Source organism: Aedes aegypti, chromosome 3 (assembly GCF_002204515.2).
Source record: "Aedes aegypti strain LVP_AGWG chromosome 3, AaegL5.0 Primary Assembly, whole genome shotgun sequence".
NCBI classification, from domain to species: Eukaryota; Metazoa; Arthropoda; class Insecta; order Diptera; family Culicidae; genus Aedes; species Aedes aegypti.
The window spans coordinates 35,452,393-35,465,667 of NC_035109.1; the positions used below are offsets into that span (position 1 = coordinate 35,452,393).

The following is a 13,275-nucleotide window of genomic DNA, read 5'->3' on the forward strand; positions in this document are numbered from 1 at the left end:
GCTGGCGCGTGTTTTGTGTAGTTGATCTCTCACTCTCTCTGCTCTGCTTGCCACCAACCAACACTGGCGTCGATAACGATGGTGACCACTGTTGGCGCGGAGAGCGAACCGCTGTCCACGCTGAAAAGTTTCAACTTATTGTGAGTAAATTCCGCAAGTTAGTTTGAAGCAAATTACTTGCTGCCCATTGCATTGAAAAGGCAAATAAGCAGCTATGAAAGTATATTTGCCAAGCTGTGTTTCTACAGAAACACGCAAAGTTTCAAAAACTTTGTTTTCACATGACGTAAAGAGTTGGTGTTTTATACGCTTATGAATGATAATAGCAGCTCCACCACATGCTGCATCCAGTCAATCATTATAATAAGCAAAAAAGTTTGGATATCTTTTGAATTTGAATCCAGGTTTCAAATAAGCGTCAGAAATAACTGCTATTTGTAAAATATTGACTGTTAGAAAAATAAACATGTCATCCTCTTTACCATAAAAAAACAGCAAACAATTCAAAATATTCATAAAAATATTATATAATTTTATGAAATATTATTTTAAATTGCAGCTCAGCTAAACAAATGTCTCGATCAAAAATAACATTTGCTGCTTTTTGAGTCTCTTTTTTCCCTCAGTGTATGTTTATGTGAACCAAATAACCCACTCATGAAATACTATAATAATAACATAATAACGACCAAAAAATTACCATCTAAGAATTTCTCATCCTTTCTAGAGACTCTCCTAAACGAATGTCCACCACTGTATAATTCATAGGGTAAAAGTGTGAGAAGTGCCAGTTGAAATATTTTGTTGCGAAACAATCATAACCAGTGTGTGTGTGTGGCAAAAAGTGCGATTGAATTGTGGAATTTAACCACCAGCTGTGTCCGTCCTCTTGACTAGAGGATCGTTTGGTTGAAAAAACAAGGTGCGCAAATCTACGACGCGAACCAACCATCCTCTGAACGGAACGGAAAGCGTGTGGAACGAGAAGCGATGGAAATTCCAACCGTAATGGATGGGATGCTGAAGAACAGTATGGTCCTTCATGATGACCGGTCCTCGCGCAACAGCAACAGCAGCTCAGGTGAGTCAGTTAACCACCTTCATGAGTGGGAAAAGGGATCTAGAAGCTTGGTGTGGAATTTGAGAGCTGATGCAAGTGGAAATATGTGCGGTTTACTAAAGCGTTATATTCTGCACCTTGACCAGCAGCGACATGGAGAAGCTTGAATGCTTTCTTTGGACTTGGAGAAATGCGATTTTTTGAGTGATTCTCTCAAATTACGTTCAGAGAAGCAGTGTTTTACGGAATCTAATGAGGCGAAATTTATTATTCAATTTCATTTTGATTCATCAAATTTAAAATCTTTCGCCTATATTTTTCAATAACCAACAAAATATCACAAAATTAAAAAAAACACACACACACAAAATATAAACAATAATTGAGCAATAGCCTGATGGCATCCTTAGGTTCTGTGATGCATTCTACGAAATTTGGTAAGCATATAACTTATACGCGCTGTTTCAGTAATTTGCAATTCCGAAGAAATTCGACTATTTTTCAGAATTGTAAGCTTCACTGGAATCGACTGCTACAAATGATACCAGCGAAAACAGCGATGACGACGACATCAATTTTTCCGTTGGCCTTAAATTCCACACGGACAGGGCAGCTAGTCCGCTTGATGAGCACAAAAGAGAGACCAAACGTAGCCTTCGACCTACTTGTTTGTCACGAAATGCAAACATCTTGTGAGTAACCTCCCATCTCGTTGCCCTTGGTGAGGACTAGTAGTGGGGAAGGGGGGTGGGGCATCCGAAGCGTTCACTTCCAAGTCAGAAGTGTACACAAAAGCGATTCCAGTTCCATCAGTCCGGGGATTTACTGGCACTGTTGGAGGATCTGGTAGGACGACACTCTCCAAGCTTACCAATCATACCGGGAAATTCTACTCAAGTGCACAATGGTTCAAAGGAAGTTTAAAAAATAACCTCAAAAATCAAAGTAGTTTTCTCAATAGAAATATTAGTAGTAGAACGCTAGAAGCGCTGTTCTCACAAAACTGATTTTAATTATTATTACCTTAAATTATGGTTTTTCATTGTTTGTTCAATACCATGTCGTTGTTTTGATTTTTATAATTAATTTGACACTTTGATGCCCGGTACTCACGCTGTCAGTTCGTGGCAAACTAGATGTTGGCAACACAAACAGCAGCGACATTAGCATTCTTAGGTTAATGCTTCTACTGTTTTCTCCGAACGGTAATAATTTTTTCGCAATTTCTCATCGTAATAGGCTGTTTTTCATCATGTCAATCTGTCATGAAACGGCCTATTTTTCGCACTGAAGTATTCAGTGCGGGAATAGTTATTACGCAACTGACACCAGTGCTGTAATGATTCATTACGCAACGATTTCTCATTACGCAACTGTTTTGAGTTGCGTAATGAATCATTACACAACAATTTTTCAGAAATTGTAAAATGATGGTGAATGCATTCCTATATAATTTCTGATATCTGCAAGTGGTCTTCTACGAAATTTCAAAAAATGTTGTACGTAACTCGTTGCAGAACACGATTTTTACAGCACTCGTCGTAATTATCCTACTCGGCAAGCCTCGTAAAATAAATTTACGAATCGTGCTGTAAAAATCATCATTCCGTAAACTAATATTTGTAATTTCTAATCGTAATAGGCATCACGCTGGTAATAGTCATAACGCAACTGAAATCAGTTGCGCTATGAGTATGCTAACCTTTTAAATAAAAGTTCAATATTTTGGGCGTCATTTACTCTAAATCGAACCACTATGAAGTGGTGTGTGTGTGTGTGTTGCGCGGCCGGAACAGCACATTTCAATATTTGCTCAGGACCCTCTGTGTAAGCTTCCGACCGGCTACGAGGAAATGTAAATAATCATAACGATTTCCGTCTTCGCCTCATCGTCATCTCGAACACGTGATGAGCAGTGACGACGAGTGACGTACCTTAGTACTACAGCTCGTATTGATTGCGGCGGAGCACGTTGCAGCGGGTTTGAATAATGATGAGTCGTATCCATACGTGATAAATTCGTCGGAAACCGTTCGAAATAGTCAAATTGGCTTTCTCGTATTGTTTGAGTTGTAATTCTTGTGAAAGCTTGTATTGCTCCACTTAATACTTCTTAAAGCCTGATTTGCTGCTGACAAGTAATTTCTCGGCCTATCTTGATGCATTGGAAATTTCTGCAAAGAATCGATCAAGAATGCCCTTTTTTCTGTTCGCAGTACGCAGTTGAAAAGAAATGTCAGCTCATATGGGAGGCGATGTAGAAAATTTCTGCTTGGAATCGAGAAATTTCTTTAGCGATTCCTGTTCAGCAGCAAATCAGGCTTAAGAAGACTTCATTGAGCGACAGATAGAAATATATATATTCTTAAAGGACTTTGGTCTGAAATTAGATACTGTAATACGGGGGCAAATTTGATCAGTTCGGTACCAAAAAGCATTTCATCCCAAGGATGCTGAAGGCTTAGTTGGCACCTGGGAGGGAGGCACTGATACTACACACGAAATATAGAACAACGTTTGTTTGAACTGCAAGATAACTCCAGCTTGCCAACAACAATCAAGGCAGGCTTGGGGAAAACCGCTAGTTTTCTTTTGTTGTGTACTTTCGATCTTTCCTGACAAACATGGAAAAAGGGCCACAGTTTTCTATGCAATAAATATTAATTTTCATTGGAAAAAGTAAAACGATGCGTTTTTCAATGCTTATATTCAATCAGTTGAAAGGTGCTCACGTGACATTACTTGCATTATGTGCATGAATTGATTTTCATTCAATTTTTGTCACTTTTGATGAAATGCGAAAATGTGTTTTAATCAGTTACGCGCTTTTTCAATGTTAGTCCAATGTTCGAGATCTGGGCTCACAGTGACAGTTCGTGACAGCGAAATCTCGGCTCACTATGACGTACAGAAATTTTGTATTGGTTTCTCCCTCCCAAGTTGGCACCACAAACATTCCATGTTTTCTAGCTTATAGATGTTTAGTTATGATTTTGAACTACCGTAATCCAAGGTAACGTTGATCATTTTTCTGAATGTTTCTTTAATATTTCGTTTGAAAATGCAAATGTTGCAAATTTTATATTTTTAAAACAAGTACTGCCACCCATACCTCGAGACTATATCAGCCATTCCATGAAAAACCGATCAAGTGGGTCACCGAACTCCGTGAAAATTTGCTATTTTGTTCCTTATCCAAAATAAGGATACACGTATTTATGGATTTTTTTTTAATTAGGGTGACCATTTCCGAAATAGGGTGACCAGAAAAATCGCGATTTTGCAAAATTTTTATTTATAAAAATATTATAACTTTTGAACCGTTCGACCGATTTTCAATCTTTTGGAACAAAATGAAAGCCAAAGACTTTGAGTTTCTAGGAAAAATAGAAAATTTCACAAAAAATGTTATTTTTCACATGAAAAATAATCAACAATTTCTGTTTTTTCGTGTTTTGGAGTCCTCGGGACCAAAGGGGCTATTGCTGTGCTCATTTTTTCTTGAAAGTTCAGTAAATTTTACGTTTGCTGTCAAATTTTTAGCGATGTATATTTTTTAGTTTTTTGAGATATATTTTTTTTGAAAAAAAAAATCACTCATTTTTCAACGGCACACACTGAGATTACACTTAAGATTTTTTTATTTTTAAAAATATCATAATTTTTGAACAGCTCAACCGATCTCCAATATTTTAAGCATGAAGCATAAGATTTCAACTTTTCATTAAAATATTAAAGTTTGAAAAAGTATTTTTTTACATTAAAATAAATGGAAATTTCTGAAAACAACTAGAATTCTTTATATTTTTTCATGTAATATAATAATTTTGTAATATTTTTTTTGGATTTTTCAATTTGTCTAAAAAGTTGAAATCTCAAGCTTTAATTCCATAAAAAAAAGATTGGGAATCGGTTAAGCTGTTCAAAAGTTATGATATTTTTAAAAATAAAAATTCTAATGCGCTTAGACCTACAGTGTGTTCCGATGAAAAATTACTGATTTTTTGATAATAAATCTTCGAGCTGTTTAGTAGAATACCTATAAGTAGATGAAGAAACCGAATTTAGTACTATACCATTTAATTCCACTAGAGTTTGTATCATTTGACAGATACGCGTATTTCGTCCTCAACTGTAAGGCCGTCTTCAGTGTCGTGTACTAGACTCGACTTCGAGTCGAGTGTCGAGTCGAGTGTAGTACACGACACTGAAGACGGCCTTACAGTTGAGGTCGAAATGCGCGTATCTGTCAAATGATACAAACTCTAGTGGAATTAAATGGTATAGTACTAAATTCGGTTTTTTCATCTGCTTACTGATTTTTTATTTTCAAAAAAATATATCTTAAAAACTAAAAAATATACATCGCTGAAAATTTGACAGTAAACGTAAAATTGTCTGAACTTTCAAGAAAAAATAAGAACAGCAGTACAGTAACCCGGGGGCAAATTGATCACTGGGGTGAGTTTGATCAGGTCGGTTCCGAATAGCATTTTCTTTCAAAGATGCTTAATGCTTCGTTGCCATCACTGACATTCCATATTTTCTAGTTTATAGTTGTCTAATGATGATTTTAAGATATTTCATTTCTATTAAGGTCAGTTTTGCATACAAATATTCACAGTTTTTGAAGGTGTTAGCAATACTGTTGGAAATGTCGGTACTAAACAATCTGTTGGTGCTTAGCCAGCATGTAAACTTTGAGTGTTAAAAATGTTGTGCAAGCTTCAGTGTGAACTGCTGAACTCATTTTTTAAATCTTACAGCATTACAAAAATAGTTTTTTGCTCATAAAATCGTTTATTGGTGACTAACGTGCTTATTTCAAGGGAAATTGCATACATTTAGGCGTTTAATGCAGATTTACAAAGTTTCATTTTGCAATAAAATGATGATATTCACGAGTTGTAAGCATTTTGACATCATTTTCAGATTCAGGAGACCCAAATTTAGTAGACAGGAAAATTTTACATTCCAAAATATGCTTTATTATATAATGATTAATTTTGCCCCAATGTGTTATTTTCAATTTTTGATATTAAAACTAATTTTATGAATTGTTAAATTTTATCTCATAAAAAATTGATAACGTAAACTGATAGAGATCACTTTAGTACTGATTTTACCGAAATAAATTTAGCAATTTTTGGATTCCAAAGGAAGTGGAAGTGCCGATAAGAACACTAATCTGAGAAGCAGGCTTTGTCCCAGTTGGGACGTAACGCCAAAAAGAAGAAGAAGAATGGATTCCAAAGGAGAACATGAAAAAAAGTTGTGAAATAGTGATCAATTTGCCCCCGAATTACGATAGCCCCTTTGGTCCCGAGGCCTTCAAAACATGAAAAAACGAAAATTATTGAATTTTTTTTTTATGTAAAAAAACATTTTTTTATTTTTCCTGAAAAGTCAAAGTCTTTAGCTTCCATTTTGTCCCAAAAGATTGAAAATCAGTTGAACGGTTCAAAAGTTGTAATGTTTTAAGGTGAAACATCTCGGAATCCAAAGATGGTCGGCACAATGGCCGACTTCTCCCCCTACTCACGTTTTAAAAGGCACAAAACTGGAGAAATAGATAACAAACGATCCTGAACTTCTTATTTTAAGCTTTCTGTTAGTGCACAAAGCCAAAATAAAAAGTGCAGTTTTGTGGGAAGCTTTTTTCGCGAGATTTGTGCCTTTGAAGTTTTAGTGCAATCTTAGAAGTTGATTCCAAACTGTTTCACCTTTAAAAAATAAAATTTTTGCAAAATCGCGTTTTTACTGGTCACCCTATTTCGGAAATGGTCACCCACGGTGTGTTTCGTAGAACAACTTTATTACAAAAAAATAGGTAAGTCTGAAACTTCGCCACAATAAAATTTAGGTCTCTCGCGTTCATTTTTGAACATTCCTACCCTTTTTAATTTTTTATTGAAGCCTCTTCTAGTTACTGATTTTTGGCAATAATAAAAATTCAAATTTTTACTGTAATTTTAAAAATATTAAATTTTTATATTTTTCTGGAAATATTTTTATTTTCCGTGTATTTTACGGAAAAACAGGTTTGAAATTATTTGAATACCACCAAGTTCTTCTTTTGTGATAGGTTGATCGTAGAAAAATTTAAAAGGTACGATTTTTTATTTCACACGTTAAATAAACCCCGGGCATTTGTAGGTTATATAAGTATACAATTTTTCAAACAATTTTCAAAAATACAAAAAAATTTCAAAAGTCATAAAAAACTTTTCTTATATACGTGTTATGAGTCAAGGTTTTAGCCAAAAATAAAATCATTTTTATTTCCGAGCTACAAAAAAATACACAAAATTCCAAAGTGTACCCCGTCTAAAGGCGGGGTTGGGTATTAGAGGGTTAAGGGTGAAGATACATAGAGGCCAAACCTCGAATTTTCAAAAGCACAAGTCTAGAGAAGCAGACAACCGGTAACTCACTGGTCACTTGCTGGTGGCGACCAATCAATAAAATGTTCGACGTAAAAGGTTGTCTGGTTCTCTGGATTTGTGCTCTTGAAAATTCGAGGTTTGACTTCGATGCATCTTCATCTTAGGACGAGATCATAAGTTATGCGAAAAATGTTTCCTAATAACTTCTTACATCATTATGATACGATTTTCAAGGGTTTTCGTGGAAAATAATTAAACTGATGCTTGGGACAATATTGCAATTATGCGTATATCATACGTCATTTATGCTTAATACAGCTCTTTTGACCAAGAACAACTTTAATTTCCATGCCAAGGTATTCAAATGGTTTGATCTTGCAGTTTGTCCCGTACCTCCATACGTTCCACGCAATGTGCGTTGGTACAATAACGCATATCCATAATCACTTTACACAAAATTTAAAAAAATGTTCTGAACCCCCCGACCGATTATTTTGGTTTTGGTCGCAAATGAAAGAGAAAAATCTAATTGTTTTTAGTATGAAATTTCAGACTTACCTATTTTTTTGTAATGAAGTTGCTCCACAAAGACACCGTGACCCTAATAAAAAAATCCAAAAATACGTGTATCCTTATTTCGTATAAGGAACAAAATAGTAAATTTTCACGGAGTTCGGTGACCCACTAGATCGGTTTTTCATGAAATGGCTGATATACTGTATTTTGTTTATTGAAATGATGAAGCATGTTCAAAAAATGTTTAAAGTGATTTTTTTAATTTAGCTGACATGGGGTAACATTGATCACCTATGTGAAAAAGGTTCGGTAATACTAAAAATGTTGTTACTTGCTCAAATCATGGCCCCTGAAGCCGAATATGAAGGCCAAACGCTTACAAGTTATTGATTTTCTGAGTTATTTTAAAATTTAAAACATCTCGAACTATGGAATGCGCCTAAAAATCGGCAATTTCCTAAGGGAATTTTACATTCTTAACAGTTATTCGGTAATGTTGCCTAATTGAGCATACTTATAAAAGTTTTGACAACAGAATCGTTTTCAGCGATGTCATTTTTAGTATGAACCGCGTTTTCCTTGCCTAGATCGTTTGCAGAACTTATGTGAGACATGCATTACCGATAGTGTCATTCTTAACAATTAAAATAATTATTTCGAAAAGTTGACAAATTCACGCATTAGGTAAACGCAATTTTTCGCAAAAATATTAACTTCTATTAGCTCATGAATATAAGAAAGAGAAGCACCATTCATTATTGGAAATGTTTCATCAATAAATGATAACACGAACTTTTGATGAGATGAGTCATTCCGATCAATGTTACCCCGCTGATCGATGATACCCCGGATTACGGTATTTCATTTTTATTAGGGTCAGTTTTGCATAGAAATATTTACAATTTTTGAGAGTATAATCAATACAGTTGTTAATGTGCGTGCTAAACAATCCACTGATGCTATGCCTACATGCCAACTTTGAGTATTTAAAATAGTGTGGTAGCTTAAGTATGAACTACTGAACTCATTTTTGATAACATACCTATAGCAAATATAGTGTTTTGCTCAGAAACCAGTTTATTCTCAAATAATGTGTTTATTTGCCTACATTTAGGCGTATCAGGCAGATCTTCAAAATGAACATTGAGTGGGAATCCCTCGGTCGGTTGTGCACGATTTGTCAAACGAGTGGAAATCAGTGGAAATATCGTTAAATTTCGGTAGAAAACTTAGTAAAAACTGATAAAGATAAATAAAGTACTGATTTAGTTCTTTTTTTACTATATTCGATTTCCGAATGATAATACAACAAAAAGTTGTAAAATAGTGATAAATTTGCCCCCGGATAACGGTATCTTTATCATTTTCTCTCCATTTATTATTTAAAACAAGTTGGTATGCGAACCATAACGCCATGGCATCCAAAGACAATATTATCGTAATGTGTTCTCCACTTCTGATGTTTCTTATTACTATTCTTCTTATCATTATTTTCCTTCCTTTGCCTTTCATTCGCACATACAAGGGGTTATCTAAATGAGGACTGTTCATTTTATAAGTGTTCATGATATACCTTTTTTGTTTATCAATAAGGTAATTACTGTTTATTTTGTTCTCTTTAGAACATTCAGTTTCTCTTACCGGCCGCCGAGCGGCGACACTGATGTTTGTATTCCACTTACTGATACGCTGGATTCTCAAATTTCTCAAACTTTCAACACAAGCGCATGGAAGAATGGTAGTCGGAGAACTGTCCAAACGTATGGAAAATAATGAAAAATGTAAATTGCTTGCAATTAGGAAACTGGATCAAAAAAGTAGTGATTAGAAATCAATTGTTAAGTGAATACATAACTTGTTGTGTTTAGTTTATCTTCCGTGGTGCTTTCTTTGCTTCAGGATTTCGATTTTACTACCATTGAAAAAGCGCCATCTATTGTCTTTTCAGTTTTAAATATCGCCCTACTGAATCGTTGCTGGTTTTCTGTGCATCCTTCATCTACTATTCAATGATATTACGAAAATATAAGATCTTAAAGTCACGAATTAAGCGTTGATTATTCCAAATCATTGCCAACGTTTCGATCCAGTTGTTGGGATCTTCTTCAGGGCTCGATATGAATCAACTTGTCGTCTTGTCGAAATATCAAGCCCTGAAGAAGATCCCAACAACTGGATCGAAACGTTGGCAATGATTTGAAATAATCAACGCTTAATTCGTGACTGAAAGCCGAAACACAATTATCATCATCAAAGTCCAGTCAATCTTTCTTGAGATCTTAAAAATGCTTCTGGTTCCAGAACTACATAGTTTTTTTTTTTTTCAAAAACTCCTAATAACAACTATTCTATAAAGTCAAACATTATTTTTCGCATTACAGAAATCCTAATTTTTTGAACAAATTATATGTTAACATATAATCAACTGAAACCACCAATAATATTCTGCCAATCTCCGACACAAGATCACTCTAGTGATCAATCCATTGATGGCCAAATTTGCTGAAATACTATCTTTTTACTCTCAGCAAAAAGGTAAAGTTAAAAGCGTGTTCGAAATTGATAAAGACTTCTTCGGATCATCCATTCGCGATAATTACACACATTAACTCACATTCGTTTTAACGTTCGAACAACATCCGAATCTACTTCCACTCTCACTTAGTTTGCAAGACCTAATATCCAGGACCATCCCTTTTTTCCAATAACACCATAAACTTTTATCACCCAACGAAAGCATCTTTTCAATTTCTTCACTTCCCCGCCCTGCTGTTTATTCGGTGATGGTTACTTCTTAAGCAAATTTTTCTTCCCGGGAATCGAAGAAAAAATCCCCTTGACAGTAGATTCTCAGTATCGAAATTTGCATATGGCTTCTCCCACAAGATGCGGGAGAGGGGGTAGAGGTTGCACTTGTAGGAAACTTTCCCACGCGAAAGACTGGCGGCGGTACGCCCCGTCAAGCAGGAAAACTTTCTTCATTCGAACTTGTGGGAAAGCCACGGACAGCTTGGCTTGGGAAGTTTGGGTTAGCAATGGAGAAAACAGCGCCATAAAGATACCGCTTGAATGGGAGATTTGCTTCCTGGAGAAGTTTTCTCTCCTCGGAAGACTTGAAGGCGGAGACGGCAGCAATGCTTCACCTGGTTTCCGTCATTTTTCTGATGCGGAAGGACAGCCTGTTTCCTAGGGAGCACAGTCGATATTCTTTCGAGCCGGGGCGTTTCGTGATAATTTTCGTATAAGTGGAATATTCGCTGGCTTGCGATTCTGTGCCATGAATGGCGGTTGGATCTTCCTTTAGGGTGTCCCTGCAAAAACAAAAATTTTTGTTCGGATAGTCATTGTGCTCAGACCTAGATTGCAAAATATGCTTATCTCACCATTATTTTTAAAACATTCATTTTTTCTGGAACACCCTACTCTTCCATGTCTATACCGACGTATTTTCTGTCCTATCATCATTGTGCCGGGTAAGAGCTTCATGCGTTTGCAGATTCGCACGGCTTTCAGTATGGTGTCTAGCCAATAAGAGTTAATGATGTAGCTGAGGGCCGTCTCATTGTAGCTCCGCATTCGTTTCAGCTCATTTGCTGTTGATTAATGTCTGTTATTCGCACCGATAAGCGGAATTACTTGCGTGAAATCGCCTTCGAATGGTGATATTTAGGATGAAGTCGTATTATGGAATGATGTTAACAACAGCCTGCAGAAACCAATTTTTTTAGAAAGTTTAAATTTAGCGGAGTTAAGATATTCCTAGACTTATGAATGGATGTAAGGTTGTTTACGTGTAACATTGAAATGTAAGTGGGAAATCACCCATCATGCAGACAACCACTTCGGAAGGGGAACACACGTCTTCCTTTGTAATCCACTTCACTATAACTGATTGATTGGCGAGTAACGATCGGGCCAAGACGACACAATCACACTATTGTCATCTCGCCCCACACATCCCTCTTTTCTCCGGAGAAATAAAAAATAGACTATGAAATAACGTACAGTCGGGTCTCCTATTAAACGCATTCCTTTAACGCGCACTCCTATTACGAGCACTTCTATAAAACACACTAGAGCGTTGTAGGAGACACAGGGCTTATGGGATGTCATCACTTTGGGGATGTTGACAAAAGAGATAGCACAGAACTGTCTTCGGCGAAGCTTCAGTGCTAAGTACGATCTACCTTTAGGAGTTGAGGATCATCCTTTTGGTTAAGAACTTGGCCGGTAGGGGCGCTTTTTCTGATTTACACTATATGAACCGGGTTGTAAAATGGTGATTCGACAACCAGGAAGGAGCGTCCAACGTAGCTCTAATCCTCGAAAGTCCCTACCTCACGCTTCCTCAGGTCTAACGATGACAAAGACCGCCAGCTAAGGGTTGCGTACTTAGCTGGTAGTGCAACCTGGGCACTGTTGTCCTTCTGACATCAGCTAGAGTGAGGAGGTGCGTCCCGGTCTGTTCACCAGGAGGTGCGGCTCAAACAGCGTCTGTTCTGGTATCCAGCGGCTGAGTATGAAATGTTGTATCACGTCAACTAACCTAAGGTGGCAGCCCCATCAACGTGATGTAGGTAGCGCAACCCCGGAAAGAAGAAATAACGAACGATATTTTCGGCAACCGACCTGGCAACGAAATAAGGACTACAGGCCCATAGGTGAGGTTGGTACCTGGAATGTCAGGACGTTAAATGAACCCGGACGAGCGAGCCTTTTGGCTCGTGAACTGCAGAAGGTTGGAGTGGGCGTGGCCGCCATTCAAGAAGTGCGGTGGCCTAGATCTGAAAAACGTGAATTCCGGGCGGTTGATCCCATCGCCAACACTACGTTCAAATATAACATCTACCACAGCGGCGGCGATAAGGCAGAACATGGAGACGGTTTCATAGTGATCGGGAAGCCGATGAAACGCGTTATGAAGTGGAAACCGATTAGCGAACGAATCTGTGTACTGAGGATACGGGGCAAATTCTTCAACTACAGCCTGATCAACATCTATGCACCGACGAACGACAAACCTGATGACGTGAAGGACGCGTTCTATGAAGGCCTTGATAAGGCCTATGGAGAGTGCCCAAAACACGACGTGAAAATCGTTATCGGAGATGCGAACGCGCAGGTCGGAAGAGAGGACTTTTTCCGTCCGATCATCGGTAAGGAGAGTCTTCACTCCGTTACCAATGACAACGGCCTACGACTAGTGACTTTCGCTGCTGCCAGGGGGATGGCCATTTGCAGCACCTACTTTGCACGCAAGGATATTCGGAAGCACACCTGGAGGCATCCAAATGGTGATATTTGCAACCAGAT

The 13,275-nt window shown here is 37.2% G+C and overlaps 1 protein-coding gene across 4 annotated transcripts in view; it reads left to right on the forward strand.

Moving 5' to 3' along the window:
• LOC5572262 (KH domain-containing, RNA-binding, signal transduction-associated protein 2) overlaps positions 1-13,275 on the forward strand; it is a 485,459-nt gene that overhangs the window by 98,638 nt on the left and 373,546 nt on the right. For 2 of the 4 annotated variants that reach the window (XM_021850429.1, XM_021850430.1), the window contains exon 3: positions 728-1,081. In XM_021850429.1, the coding sequence (XP_021706121.1) occupies positions 991-1,081 (91 nt within the window). In that variant the 5' untranslated portion in view covers positions 728-990. The remainder of the gene's footprint in view (positions 1-727; positions 1,082-13,275) is intronic. The other 2 variants (XM_021850432.1, XM_021850431.1) reach the window with 1 other exon arrangement.